At 36.1% G+C, this 16377-nt stretch overlaps 1 protein-coding gene across 1 annotated transcript in view; it reads left to right on the top strand.

Annotated features, from left to right (window-relative positions):
* The window catches only part of LOC123536981 (thrombospondin-3-like), a 68556-nt gene that overhangs the window by 9579 nt on the left and 42600 nt on the right, over positions 1-16377 (top strand). Inside the window, exons 3-14 of the mRNA XM_053529219.1 lie at positions 2365-2484; positions 4427-4638; positions 5068-5227; positions 5768-5937; positions 6371-6533; positions 6784-7094; positions 7803-8051; positions 11661-11813; positions 12206-12310; positions 12588-12695; positions 14002-14161; positions 14733-14919. Of these exons, the coding sequence (XP_053385194.1) occupies positions 2365-2484; positions 4427-4638; positions 5068-5227; positions 5768-5937; positions 6371-6533; positions 6784-7094; positions 7803-8051; positions 11661-11813; positions 12206-12310; positions 12588-12695; positions 14002-14161; positions 14733-14919 (2098 nt within the window). The remainder of the gene's footprint in view (positions 1-2364; positions 2485-4426; positions 4639-5067; positions 5228-5767; positions 5938-6370; positions 6534-6783; positions 7095-7802; positions 8052-11660; positions 11814-12205; positions 12311-12587; positions 12696-14001; positions 14162-14732; positions 14920-16377) is intronic.

The following is a 16377-nucleotide window of genomic DNA, read 5'->3' as shown; positions in this document are numbered from 1 at the left end:
ACAATTAAGACTTTTTGGTGGCGAAATAATAGTGCTTCACCTTGTCCAAACATTTATCACTGTCCTACAGATTCAATTTAAAGAAAGAATGTGAAAATATGGTCCTGTCTTGCTTTTCATTTCGCATATGTAAGCTAAAACCATTATTTAGTTTGTTTACAAACTAGTGCATAAGAAAAGATACGGTGGTCAAGGATGCCACATTCCAAAACTAAAAGAGTATATTCCCCCTTTAATACATTAAACATTTATCGTTACAGAAGTCTAGTGGCTTACAATAAGGGCCTAGAAATGTTGCCATTATTAATTTTTAACTTGGTATTCATGAACTATAATGCACTTAAACATCAAAACACATTCAACAAACTTTTGAAAATGTATTGTCTTAAAAATCCCTAAAATAAGGTATGAAATTTGGTTGAGAGGTCCAATCAATGTGTATATGTGCAAAAGTAACATTCTAATCTTGTTCACAAAAGTTACTAATACACAGCAGGCATGTCAATGATCAAAACTGGACGAATATACAGATATCCTCACTTTAATGTCATTTATAATTTGTCCTTGAATTCTCCACCATACTTTTCATAACTCTGTTTGCACGAGTTGCACGAGAATGCTGTCATTCACGTAAAAAAAATAAGTTGTAAATGCAATATCATCTAAACGTAATTAATGGATTATGCAGTTCAAGATAAACTTTATCTCATAACGTAACGAACATGTATAATGTTGTAACAACAACTTTACTTACACTGATATAAGTAGCAGTCGGTTTATAAGTGACTTTATTGATTCAAAAAAGTATAACGGAAGTGCCTCACAACTGAAGCGGAAACCAGTTTGATGCCCAAAGTAGTCCAATGTAAGTAATATTTTTTGACAAATGTCCACAGAAATTAATAATTTTCTAATATTAAAGACGAATATCTGAATAGGATTCATTATTTGATAAGAAATTATAATCATCGACACGTTTTTTTAAAAATCGCACACGTGCTGACACCTAAGTTGTCTCCCGTTGTTTATTAGAGTTACCTTTCGTCCGGCGCAGTAATACATTTGCAGTGAATCGCCGAGAAGTCGCGGGAAAATTAAAAACCATGTAAATAAACTAAATTTAACTACCTTTTCAAGATGAATTTCAAGTGATCGCCAGTATGCATTTAACCCGCCTGACCTGTGTAGCATCTTAGATATCTGTTCTAAGGTATTCATTGTGTAGAATGTCATGTTATGCCCTTGCAATGCTAATCCCACTCTGAGTTTTTTTTGTTTACATTTTTATCAATGAGAAATATGGCGTCCATCCCGAGCTGAAATGACGTGGCGTTAATTTTTTACATGTTTAAGCAACCCTGGTATGTTAGAAAGAAAATCTCATCCCTTCAACATTATTTGGAACACTGTTATTGTAAAAAACCTGTTTTTTCCTTATACAAAAGCTTAATATTTTGTGTTGAATGTACTTTCACAAAGACCTCTGTTTTCCTATTACATTCATAGTACCACATCCTTATCCACAAAATATGAATATTACAGGTGTCCATCAGTATTATATCAGTTTAGGAATATGTTTTTTATTTTCCCACCATCGATTTCTTGAATATGCACCCCTTCCGCATTTCTGTATGAACTGTGAATGTAGCAATATGCGTCTCCTTAAGGCCAAATCTACGACTGATGCATATGAAAATGTGTATGTTGAGAATGTACCTATATGCCACAATGTGTATGTATGAAATAGCATTATATATCTGTGTGTATGTACATGTAATTCATTTATCCACTTGCTAAATGATTATGATTTTTATGTCTCTCTGTGTTAACCATCGTTACCGTTATATTATTATATACCATTTCAGTTTAGACTTTTCGTTGTATGTCTCTTCAAATTTGGAGAACATAAAAAAGCGTTAAATTAGTAGTATATCATTTTACGTATGTCACAGTTTGTACGTTGCGAATGTACTGATGTGCCAGTTTGTATATTATAAATATTTTTGTGATAGTTTATTTGTTGTAAATGTACGTATGACATAATTAAAATATGTATGTTTTTTAGTCATGTTTTAATGAGATTTTATGTTGTAAATGTACGAACATGATAGTTTTAATGTTGTTCATATGTATTTTCATGGTTTTTATGTTATAAATAACCTATGTAAAAGTTTTTATGTGGCGAGAGCGCTTAATGAGACAGTCCAAGTCGGTCTATTGTAAATGTACCTATATAATAGTTTGTATATTGAAAATGTGACTATTTAATAGTGGGTATATTGTGAATGTGCCTATGTAATAGTGGGTAGGCCTATATTGTGAATATGCCTATGTTAGAGCTTGTGTGTTAATGTGATATTTCAGTATGCGCAGATGATATTGGACTTACAACTGGTATTGTATTGGACAATATGATGTCAGCATCATCTTCCTTGGATTCCCTGCTCACAGGACCCGGGCGAGCCAGAGTCAACGATACAGCAAGTAAGTCTCAAAGACAGCTTAGGGCGAGGGCGAGCCAGAGTCAATGATACAGCAAGTAATTTTCAAAGATAGCTTAGGGTGAGGGCGTGTCAGAGTCAACGATACAGCAAGAAAGTATCAAAGATAGCTTAGGGCGAGTACAAGCCAGAGTCAATGATACAGCAAGTAAGTCTCAAAGATAGCTTAGGCCGAGGGCGAGGCAGTCAATGACACAGCAAGTAAGTCTCAAAGATAGCTTAGGGCGAGGGCGAGCCAAAGTCAATGACAAAAAGCAAGTACGTCTCAAAGATAGCTTAGGGCGAGTACAAGCAAGAGTCAGTGACACAACAAGTAAGTCTCAAAGATAGCTTAGGGTGAGAGCGAGCCAGAGTCAATGATACAGCAAGTAAGTATCAAAGATAGCTCAGGGCGAGGGCGAGTCAGTATCAATGATACAGCAAGTATCTCAAAGACAGCTCAGAGTTAGGGCGAGTCAGACTCAATGATACAGCAAGTAAGTCTCAAAGATAGCTCAGGACTCGGGCGCACTCGAATCAGTGATACAGCAAGTAAGTCTCAAAGATAGCTCTGGGCGTGGGCGAGCAAGCGTCACTGATACGGCAAGTAAGTCTCAAAAACAGCTTCTTTTTGAAGCATGCAAAGTGTGTGTGGTTGTGTTACAAAAAGAGGTAATACTTTCAAATAACTTACATTTTCCTTACCGTCTCTTGGGATTTTGCTCACTGTGCCTCGATTATACTCTCAACTATTCCAGTTTTAGACTCACGCACGTAGGTTGGTCTCTCTGGTAGCTTTTCTGTTGGTACAAAGTATGTCACGTACTCAAATCGTAGATTGTTAAACCTTTGCTGATTGCTGGAAAAGATTAGTATAGGTAAATAAGAAAACTATGTCCAGATTATTTGAAGGTAAAAGTCAATAATATAATGAAGAAGAGAGCGTTTTATCATACAAAATAATAGTTATGATCCTATGAAAGTTTTAAAATTCATAACATGTTCATAAAATCGGGTTTAAACTACCGTGCAACTCGACAGTAGACACACAAAACATGTATTTTCGTAAAGCAACCTAGTGCATTAATATCGAGAGAGTAATTCATTCTAGATCACAAACACTTGGAGTCAGGACCCCCACTCATTCCCTGTCCCTGCCAACTGTAAGTCAATAAGTTTAAGAATTATAACACGTACTGAGCATAGGTGACGATCGTGAAACGGATTTGCTACAATTTCAGCATGTTTTTTAATGCACATTTTACAGTTGTTCTCTTTAATAGTAAAAATTGGCATCTGTGAAATTGACACTAGGAACGCTCAGGACCCGGGCGCACCAGAATCAGTGATACAGCAAGTAAGTCTCAAAGATAGCTCTAAGCGTGGGCGAGCAAGAGTCAATGATACAGCAAGTAAGTCTCAAAAATAGGTCAGGGCGAGGGCGACCCAAAGTTAGTGATACTCAATAATCGTTCATGGCGAGGACAAGCCAAAGTATATGAAACAGAAAGTAAATCTTAAAGATAGCTCAGGGCGAGGGCAAGCCAGAGTCAATGATACAACAAGTTATTTGCATAAATAGCTCAGTTTGAGCCAGAGATAATGATACAACATGTAAGGAGAATAAATAGTTCAGGGTGAGAAAGAGTCAGTGATACAGTAATTAAGCGGCAGAAGTTGTTAAGAGGGAGCCATAATCAGGTGATACCGTATGCAAGTGTCATAAATAATCAAGGGAGAGACAAAGTCAGTGAAACAGCAAGTGTCAAAGTTCTGATTAGGGAAGTCAGGTGCCTGCTTAAGAAACTTGCCCGATTTTCAGCCGATATATTTCAAATAAAATGTTTCAGGTCTGTCGTACAACTATAACCATTGATTTTGGTCGGTAACCTAAAGTTTTATTTTATATTTGTCTGTGTAAATTCAATCATAAGATTATTTTTCAGATGCATTCAGCGGACTGTCTGGTGGTTGGGTAGCCGGTACTGCAGATACAAATCAGTATATAGAAGTTGATATGAGTTTACCCTACAAGTTCACAAAGGTTCATATTCAAGGTCGTGAGGATGCTGATGAATGGGTTACATCATTCAAAATATTATACTATAATGATTCTACAGCGGCATGGGATGAATACACACACACAAATGGCCAAAATGTAATTAGAAACTTTTAATCTGATATATATCTAAAGAGGATTCATAGTGTCGTGTCTAGCTAAAGTAAACCCTTTCAAAGTTTTTACAAAAATAGACAAGCTTGTTGTTTCTGCTATTGTGATAGCCTTCACCGTTCGTCCGTCGTTTTTGTGTTAACATTTTAGACACTTCGTTTCTTCATAAAACTTCCATAGTGCATATTTCTACAAGTGTTCTTGGTACTTACATAGTGTATATTGCTACAAGATCTTTGTAATGTCAAAATGATTATCAGTCTTTGAATTGAGGCTAGACATCAGGTTAACGGACACGTTGACTATTCAAAAAAAACATGTACGACATAAATAGTAAACTAGATGTCCACTGCCTCATGTTTTAGATAATTTTCTCGATTGTGGGAAAGAATTTATTTGTTGTCTGTCACTCAGGTTTTTGTGGGTGTAGCAGATAGAAACACAATAACCCAGTTGGACTTGGACCCTGCAGTATTGAGTACAAAGATTCGAATAAATCCACAGACATGGGCTGGAGGAAACATTTCACTGAGACTGGAGTTATCCGGCTGTGAACAAGCGGAACAGCTGTACTGTAAGATAATTATAAACAGTGAACTATAAGAGTCATGGTTGTTTCGTCCCTTTGCCTTGTAGATCGGTAAAGGCAAAATTGTGATAATATTGATGTACGATGAGATGGCGAGTTGATACGCGAATACAAGATAATATGCGATATAAATTAACATTATCGCACTTTTGAATCGTGGTTTCGCGTTTTAGCATCGAAGTACCGCTATATGTTCCTTGAGGGAGAAATAATGATATTGCAAAAGTCATCATCAGATATTGAGATCATTATAAACTCAAGTACTTCTTTTAAAAAATAAATATCTGATGTTAAACTGAAAATAACAATGATTTTTTTCTGAAAATAGGTAGAGAATGAACGCTGCACATGCACAGTCATGGCCCCATGGAGAACCTTTTGCTGCTATCAGTTATGATTATTTATTTCTGTTTTTTTTTAGCATATGCTAGATAAAGCCTGGTGATTTAATTTAGAGATGTTGCATATTTTGTGTTTCAACTTTTAGTCAGTATTCTGCTATATCTGTTCACTTTTATTACCCAGACGATGTGAGCTGTGTACGATGTGAAGCCACAAATTACTGTGAAGGCGAAGGAATCCAGAAGCCATGTGGTAGGTGTGATCCTTACGACCCATTATCTACTTGCGGTCGCAATCCTGTAGAACATTCATTTGGACATGCCTCAGAATGCACAACTTGTCCAGATGGCTGGGTAAGTTCAGAGCTCTACTATGATGAATTTACATTATTTGTTTAATACGGCATACACTGCTACAGTATTGAAGGAGCGACTTCCTTTTATATGGTAACTGTACGTTTTGGCTCAAAGGTTTCGATAAGCTGTTAGTAAAGGCGGATGGTAAGGCATCATTGTTCAAAGTCTTTCAGAGTCACTTTTCTCATGAACCACGTTAATGATATTCCCTCTGTTAGTTCTAAGTGTTCTTGCATGGACATCCTTCAAGTGTGTTCAAATAGCAATTTGGGACGGACTGTTTTTAAGAACTAGAAATACTCGAAAAAACTCAGATTGTTGTGTGTGATTTTGATGTTGATAAAAAACAAAAAATCTTACATAATTTATAAAGAAATGATATTGTGATATTTGATTCCCCTTATGTAGCTATCAAACTCTTTTGAAATAGATTTGCAAAGATGGTTACGCCACCCCATGTGAAGATTTTTACTACGTAGAATGTAACTCAACTTGGTGCCCAGATAATTGTACCCACTGCGAACCTGGTTATGCCTGCCTTGATGGACGGAGAACACAGTGCCGACCTGGTTATTATTCAGATGGATTCAGGGGTAGGTTTTTAACGCCTTTCAAATGTATATTCTTACTTTGACTTTAAAGTTAGGATGTTAAACAAAATGCCGTAAAAATATGAAGTATTTCTTCGTATAAGCTATTCGAAAATCAGTCAGTCTTTTTCGCATTATCACGCTGTCAAACTTAACTCGGCAGGCATTTTTGATTTGTTGTGTTTATACAGATTCAATGTATATACAATATTTCAAATTGTAGCTACGTGTAAATTTATTATTTCTTCCTTAGAACACTGCTCTGCCTGTGACCCCGGTACCTATCAAAACCAGTCTGCATCCAGCACATGTGTTTCTTGCCCTGCCGGACACTATAGTGGTACTGGCATGCCAGCATGCGAAACATGCGAACCTGAAGAGTATGCATTAAACGACGGAACAGGCTGTGTACTTTGCGCAGACGCAGTAGAGTGTCCTTGTATGACTTTGGATAAATGCTTCAATGGTACTGGATGTTACAATACTGGAAGTGGAACTTACCAGTGTGAACCGTGTCCTGACGGATATGAAGCTTCTGGTACCTCTTGTTCTGATATAGATGAGGTAACCTGCTTACAGCTTATAAGTTTTATAAAGTGTTTCTTTTGCGGACAAAGCTGTATTTCACTGAGAAGGTTGAGCGTGCTGTCTTACGAACAGTTCTTGTTAAAATATATTTTTAATAAAACATACATTTTAAAACAGATAGCTTTTTAATAGCTGTATCAATAACACTGACATTATGGTCTTATATGTACCAATGTAGATATTTAGGACAGTCTGTAAACAATTGTTCTATCTCCTTTTCATTATAAATAGACTGTTTTAAACTTTTAAATGGCACTGCTTTATTACTTATATGTCTAATTCCTTGATTTAAGATAGTAAATATAGAATTTTAATTATTGGTAATACCATTAATAGTAAATATGAGTATGTTTTAAAATTATGTCTGGCTTTTTATAGTAGAAGTCGATTTTATCTCAGTCTCTTATAATTCATATATGAATGACATTGTACATTGTATTATTGTTTCTATGACCTATGTTGTATATTGATATACTGTACAGTGAAGAGACTGTAATAAATAAATAAATAAATAAATACAGCTTTTATATCAGTCTATAATGTTTAATAACTTTTGTTTCATGAATTCATAATCATCAGTCAAGCCTTTTCAGTATTGTCAAAATAAATCGGAATGCTAATCTGATTTTTGTAAATATTCTTTTTACTTAATATCTACATGTTTTTCCTATTTTACATACTTAGTGTGCTGACAACAACCCGTGCTTCGATTCAAGATGTATCAACACAGTACCTGGCTTTCAGTGTCTAGAGTGTCCTGAAGGCTACTCCGGCACATTTGAGGACGCCTATGCCTGGGGCGTACACCAGAGGGTGTTTGTTTGGATGAACACAATGTATGACAACACGTCTTACCAAACTTGTAACGACATTGACGAGTGTGCTGTAAATAATGGAGGTTGTGACTCCAGAATGCCGTGTGTTAACACAGCGGTATGTATTGACACTAGAGAAGCGGGTGATATTTCCTGTGGTACTACGTTGCAGGTATTATTCTGTCAGGATACAGGTTATATGACCCAGGGAAGTGCCTACGCCTTTAGTATCTTGAACAATGGTTTGGATCCAATCGCTAAGGTGACTACGTCTTAGACTAGCTGACAAACGATGTAGAATGTCCTTTGTTATACGTAGAGCTGGTGAGACCAAATATCTCATATATAGAATTTTCCTCTGGCTACCTTGCCTAAATGATTCGTGTACCAATGATTTGTAAATGATTTCTATTATGAGCTAGACAATGTCAGGGATCAGGCAAATCACTAAATGTTTCAAACTAACAATCTTCAATTAAAAATGATTAGCTCGAACTCCTAAAGGCTGGAAACTGTATACTTGACTGGTCTTTTTGTTGAAGTTCCCGTCAGACAATGTCTTTGAATCAACAAGTTACGAGTCCTATCGCATAGATGCTCGGCCTCTGTCCTCTCAGCTCTATATGAATGCCCTGACTCCTGGATGCTCAGCGCCTATATGCTATAATATGCATTCAACTACCATATGGGTATATCCCCGATGCCTTGGCTGTACTTCGCCAATAACGCTGAACCGTCTATAAACTGGAACTCTCCTACTATCTCAGTAGATTACCAAACTCTGGGTCTCTGTCTCAGCTTTCCGATGCTCAGCCTGTATCTGCTATCGTCTATAGCATTAAACTACCTTTAAGGTAAAACTCCTATGCGCTGGCCCTATAGCTCGAAACCTTGTTGAAATTCTGCAACTCTTCTTTAGTCTATGAACTTCAAACGTCTTCTTTTTAATAATTTATCCGCCCTGACAGGGTAACTGCAATAGTCTCCTTATCAGGGTACTGGAATAAATTACTAGTTGAATCCTCGATGTGTCTTCTTCAACCGCTGGATACCGAATGAGCTCTCTGTCCATCTACCTATTTATACCCAAGCAGACGTGCTATTTTTAGAACTTGTTTCTGATTGGTCCAAATTTAAACATAACGTTTTACAACGAGTACTTACTCTATCAAATATCTGGTTCCCTTTAACTTTTGTATATGACATAATGTGTGATGCTGGGATCCAGCTAGCCATATAATGAACCCAAATCAGCCACAAATGACCCAAATTCTATTATTTACAACAATGCAACAATAATTATAGCAATGATTGCATGTAAAGGGAGTCAAGCACTATCTGTGCTTAATGTGTTACGTTATCAATATATTAAACATACAAATTATTCTGACATATTCCATCACGCCGACATCTGTAGATTACAAATTTCATTTTTATGCCGGACATATAGCGATTGAACTGTCCTTCTGTCCATTCGACCATTACGATTTTTTTCGTTTTACTTACAGCCCACGTTAAGGACCCGATTTAGCTCATATTAAAACTCAACAATTCTTTGGGCAAGACCTACAAACAGATCTATATATAAACAAGAGTTGTATGCCCTTGTTGTTTCAAACGAATAGGAACGACACAAAGTAAGCACAATCTTCACATGGAAATTCATTCATGCAAACATCAAAGACGCCGACAAATGTTGTGTCTGAAGTATGGGAAATTACCTAATCAAAACTGTACTAGACTGACTGGTTACAAATTATCAACATTAGCACATAATACAATAGATTGTATAAACTGTTAAATAACAGGCAGGAATAAACATGATAAAGAAGTATAACCACGCAATACAAATTCTCTACCTGCAATAACCTTGACACCAAGTTGCGAGTAAATCTAGGCGGTCCTTTTATCTAAAGTTCTAAGACTTTCCAGACATTCAGTCTCATTGGAACTCAAAAATCTGAGGCACATCGTGTCATAAAGGCTAAATGGGTCATGACAAATGTTTGGAAAGCGTCACTCTTTCGGAAAACTTTTGGATTTATTAGACTAGATCGCGAAAATGTACTACCCTGTCTAATCCAATCCGTATTTTGTTCTGTGTTAGGTAAGGGTTAGGTTTATAGTTTTATTAAATACATATATAGGGGTTAGGGGTTCTAGATATAATGAAAATATAGAACTACGAAATCAAGATCTAGTCTCCGACTACGTTGTACGTATCTAGAATAACGCTTCCCAAAAGCTTTACTTAGAGTAACCTCCCTTATCAATAAATTGGATCAACATTTTAACGTATTTTTAAATAAAAACTATTTTCTGCTCTACAAATAAAGAGAGGAATGACAAATAACATATATCACATAGTAATTTGCATTGCATACATTTTTGATGTTTTCTTTTTGTCATTTCTGTTTATTCAAAAAAATCTGTTGTGCAATATCATGGGTCCTTTAACACACTATTCACTGTGTTCTATTTATCGTCCCGAAGCTATTCATTACTGCCTTTACATGGTCCAAAATAAAGTGTATCCCATATACTTGACGCCGCCTGCGTCGAACAAGTTGAATACGCCGCCAAAAGTAGTATGGAATGATCAAACGGAAACTGCTGACGAGTTTAAGTCAGGATGTGAATGTACAAGAAATTAAAGAGAGGTTTTATGCTTATACACCAAATAGAACATTGTATAAGACCATGCCATGCGACTGGTGCATGATGGACTTGCTTATATATATTATATCATATGCTTTATGGGATCTCAAATTCTGTCCAAATGATATCCTGTTATATACAGGGTGAAAATTTTGAGGAACCTTAGTGAAAGTTCCCTGCAACGGCTCCTACAATTTTCAATCGATGGCGTTAAGGATGCTGTTTATGTGTCACGTGACAAAATGCCTCTGACCTGCTAGTACCGTTGATGTCATTCCGTCTTTTCAAATTACTTCTTTTCCTTTTAAATGTCAAAATGAATGTGATAATTTTTCTACGTATCGACATGATGTATGTGTTTATAATATCAAATAAATGAATGAATGAATAAAGGAATGAATGAATGAATGAATGTGGCCGCAATCAACTTTGTTACATATAATAATATGTTATACAACAATAGAATAGTTTGGTTTACTCATATTGCATTGCTGTTTATATGCTGATCAAATATATTTCAATGTACAATACCCTTTGATCTTTAGACTTACTGAAACGAAATTATAAATGAATATGTTGCACGGAAAGTACTTGTACTGTTGTGCATCAGTACTGTTGTGCATCAGGAATGAGACTAAACAGTCCAGTAGCTCTTTAATTAACTGATTTAAAGTCTGGAACAAAACAAATATCCTATTGAGCTATGTTACTTACATTACACACAATGAGAAATTTTATAATTATCACATCGCAAGGTTAATAGCTACTAAAAGCTTTCCGAATGAATAACTTTTTGTACTTCTTCGACACGGTAAAGTTTTTGTTGAAATTGACCACCAAAGTTAATCGATGTAGGATAACTATAGTAGTATTGGTTTGCAAAAATCTAAAACGTTGAGTGTCGCGGTACAGTTTATATACGTATACATTTGGATTATCTCACTGTTTTTATTCGTATTATACAAGACAGTGGTACAATGTATCAGATTTATTAAAGGGTTTGGTACATACACTCATAAAATTTATAAATTTCATCCACTTCAGTTTTTCTGATTTTCTTAAATTTCAGGGCAGCTATTATTGTGATTTTTGCGAGACGGGATATATTGGTACAAACAAGAGCGGCTGCTATCTAGATAATTTCTGTATCTCTGGCGCACATGATTGTAACAATGTCTGGGCGAACTGTGTTTACTTGGGACCAGCTGAGTATAGATGTGAGGTGAGTACAACAGGTTTAGCAATACGCTTAAACCCGAGCATATCACAAAAATGTTTATTTACGTTCTACATATTATATTTCAGTGTTTGAATCCGCGACTTCCCAGTACTTGCCTTATGTATCAAACATATGCAAGAGACTGTGCAATTACTTGGAAAAAAGAGAGTAATCATGTGTCTTATTTATCAGTGTAGTCGTGAATACTCGGGTAATGTAGAACATTCGTGTATATTTATTAGTGTAAGCCTGGTTACTTGGGTTACGGCATTCGCGTCTAGCATGGTTGGCTGGTAAAGTATTCATGCATCAGTCTGATAACTTGGGTAAGTTATTCTAGATATTATTGTGATTACATGCGAATAATGTAGAGCATTTCTGCGTTTATATTAAAGTGTAAGCCTGGCTATGCGGGTAACGGAGAGAGGTGCGGTTTAGACTCGGACAATGACGGACACCCAGACAACGGAATATCCTGCATCGATTGGGGATGCTTCAGGGTATCAGTTTAAATATACACTGTTTGAATATTCTAATAATCTTAGTCTCTATGTTCTGAACAAGCCCGAACAAACTTTAAAATCGAGTATTAGAAGGACTTAAGTCCATATTATTACCTGTAGAATTATACCATTCATTTAAATATTTCAAATGTAACCGTTCTACTGAAAAAATATCATTATAAGCATCTTACAATTTTAATTTGTCTTCAATCTTGAGCATTCTATATTTTTCGTAAGTCTTAAAGTTTTAATAGAATTTCGTTTGTGTTGTCAGGACAACTGTCGCTATGTATCTAACAGTAACCAGGAAGATAGTGATGGTGATAACAGCGGGAATAACTGTGATTCTGACGATGATAATGACGGAAGATGGGACTATCTGGTCAGTATCTCTCTTTATCTTTAATCATACAATCACAAGTATAAATTGAATTCATTTTCGAATTATGTGAAGTTAAACTACGAGCTAAGATTGACCGTTAAATACTGTTTTATTCCAGATACTGGTTCGAGTCGTAAATTCGGCCACTTCTTGCGGTTTTTCATAAATATTTCTTTCGTTTTACAATTGATTTGATTTGTACAAAATTTCTACCATATGTGCTTTGATACAAGCAACATTGATTGTTATCATTAACAGCCGTTTACAGTATGGTAAACAATACAACCGCACTTAAAATAACAGACAGGTTTAGCCTCCACATTTTACCATCCATAGGTTGTAGATATTCGGCCACTTTTTGAACATAAAGTTGGTTGTATTTTCAACATTTTCTTGGAAATAAATCGATGCTACAGCCAAAATTGTTCTTTTTTCAACAAACTGCAATCAATTTTCAATAGCATACCTTGTGGGAAATATTTGCCAACAGATTTAAAAAGCGCCTATCATCCTTCTCACATCAGCATGACGTAGTTTATTTTTTACGTCACTGTTTATCACACATTCTAGCATAAAACTGCTGTTCCTGTCATTTTTCGGGGGTGTTTTAACAGGAGAGTAAAGAGAATCTGTCGCTCACGTGTTATCATAACACCTTTTTATATATGCGCGTTCCGTGGCAAAGCATAAACAATTTACGGCCCCAAAACGGATAATTCAAAAGGAATTGACGTCAACGTGAAAAAAACAACGTAGACATGAAAATTCAATGACGTTGAGGGGCAATATATTCGTTTTCTTGGTTCTAACGCGTATTATGCTAGTTAGCGCGTGTTCTTTTTGTGTTATAAAGTTTAGATTTGAATTAACCCTTGCCGGGCCTCAGTATAAACGAGCGCGTGCAATGACGTCACGCGACCCGCGAGACAAAATATTTGCTATTTAGAGTAAAAAAACTTTAGGGAAGGACAACTTTTTTTCTACTCACCTCAACTTGTTGTTTTTTGCCGACTTTGTTGCTAACGCAAGTGCTTGTGATGACACAGATGCGTCCTCGAGCATCTGGCTGGAATAAACGTTTTAGAGTGGGTGGCCGAATATTTACGACCTGGCCGAATTTACGACTCAAACGGTTACCAGTATTTCATCTTGACTGATACTGTTCCATTTGCCGAGTTCTAAAGATATGAAAATTAATTACGTGTATCGTGTGAGTGGAAATTATTTACTTAATGTCTCTGTAACTACATGTAATACAAAAACTTTATGTTTTCTGATCTCGTATGATGCTGCATGTTTTCATCAGGACAACTGTCAGTATGTCTCTAATTGGAACCAGACTGACACTGACGCTGATGGTGTAGGCGACGCCTGTGATAACTGCCCCAATGATATAAATGCTGATCAACTAGATACCGATGGCGACGGTGTTGGTGACATTTGCGACTCGGATGACGATGATGACGGTATGTTCATGTTATGTTCGTGTTTGAGAGAATATGTGTCGTGAGAAAGTTTTCAGCATCCTCTCAGGAAAATTGTATATTGATGATCAGTCTTCTTACCATTAAATGAGGAAGTGAATATACAGAATGTCAGAAACTGTTTCTGGCACCTTTGGTGAAAATAGCAGTCGGACAAGAAAATTTTAAAAAATCACACTGAGTGAAACACTATTCATTTTTTGCAGCATCCATTAATAACTTGTACTAAAATAAGTTACTTTTAGTAAAATGTTAGCTTTTAGACGATTGGCAGCATCAAGTGTCCATATGTCGCAAAATTTAGAAAGAAAAAAGCTAGGAAAACCATCCATTAAGATGACTTTATGGCAGCAACCATTGTCTGTATGGACAGAAACATATTTCAGGCTAAGACACTGAGCGAAATGTTACCTTTAAGATGTGTTTATTATTGCCACTTTCGGGTGTCACAAATAATTGCCTCTGTCGACAGCTCGGATTTAGACAACACACAGTTATTTTCAAATTAAGTGGTAAACACTTTTATGCACCTTATGTGGCAATTTCTATTCAGGTGTACTTGATGGTAGTGACAATTGTCCGCTGGTCGCCAACGCGGGTCAGGAAAATACAGGTGATAGTGACACGGTAGGAGATGCGTGTGACAACTGTATTAATGTTGACAACGATAACCAACTAGACACAGACCAGAATGGTGTAGGTGACGCCTGTGATACAGTTGGTGGCACAAATAAAGATGAGTAAGTAATAGACCACTGCAATGAGCAGACAATGCTGAATTGGTAATCCAAGAAACAATCCTTTAGATCACTTGTCAATAGCTTTGAATAGATTTGTACGAATTTATCTACTAATTTCATTATATGGTGTCTTGTGATTTACTATAGTCAGATATGAATTAAAAATACTAGTATAGGTGTTAGTAGTGCATGACCGCTTAGATATCTGTTCCGAACTGTTCTGGCCTCAAAACGGTAATGTAAGGAGAAAAAATCCAACTATTTCTATACAATAAGTTTTATTTTCAACGGTTAAATAGTAAATATCTAAGGTTTTTAAAATGTAATGATTTCCCACTGAGTTTTGGACATTAGAATTTTATACATACGATATCATGCATGTGGTGTTTAAATGGCAGTGAAAAATGGTAAAAATGTATGGCTCACAAAACTAATAGAAAAATTAATGTGAACCTCGTGATTATTTTAACTTCTTTGTACGATTTTAGAAGAAGCATTAACCAAATTATAGATCTGGTGTAATTCTGTTTGATATCTCTTAAAGTTTCAGGGAGCTTCAGTTTATTTGATGAGTGTACTTTTTTAGTTTTGTTTTTATTTGTTTTGGGTTTAACGCCGTTTTTCAACAGTATTTCAGTCATGTAACGGCGGGCAGTTAACCTAACCAGTGTTCCTGGATTTTGTACCAGTACAAACCTGTTCTCCGCAAGTAACTGCCAACTTCCCTACATGAATTGAAGATGGAGGACTAATGATTTCAGACACAATGTTTTTATCAAATAGTCACGGAGAACGTAGCCCCGCCCGCGGATCGAACTCACGACCCAGCAATCCGGAAACCAACGCTCTACCTACTGAGCTAAGCGGGCGGGCCTGTACTTACTTGATTCATAGTCGTGTCGTTAGCTAGGAATAACTGGCGCCATTGTTGACGAATTCAAAAGAGACGTTATTTAACCTCGCTAAAAAGTGATCCATTTATCATATCAGCATATTTCATACTTGTGATTTTTCATTATCGTGCGGCTATATTTTTATCAGGTGTTCGCGAATGAACAGCAAATGAATAATAAAGAAATTTTCGATTTTTTGGCATATATTACAGCAATAGTCTGAATATAAAAAAGTTACACGTATTCCAAAAGAATGGTATTTTGTTCGTTTTGGGTTGTTTCAAGCGCCGTTTTATATCTCGAAATAATGTTATATTTTCTGACTCGTCAATTCCGCCTATCTCATTAGTCAAAACGTTGACATTTAGAGGTCCATTGAAAGTGTATTCACTGTATGCATTGATATTCTTGTAAACAAAAAAAAACCTCATGCACAATATTAAATAAAGATTTGTAAAACACCAGCTAATCATATCTGGTTTCTATAAACGCTCGTAATCTAGTTAGCAGCCTCGTTACATTTCGATGAAATCTCTGAAAACATTTTTTCCTACGAACAATCTAA

This window comes from Mercenaria mercenaria, chromosome 17, assembly GCF_021730395.1.
Source record: "Mercenaria mercenaria strain notata chromosome 17, MADL_Memer_1, whole genome shotgun sequence".
NCBI lineage: Eukaryota > Metazoa > Mollusca > Bivalvia > Venerida > Veneridae > Mercenaria > Mercenaria mercenaria.
This window is presented reverse-complemented; position numbering and strand designations above follow the sequence as displayed.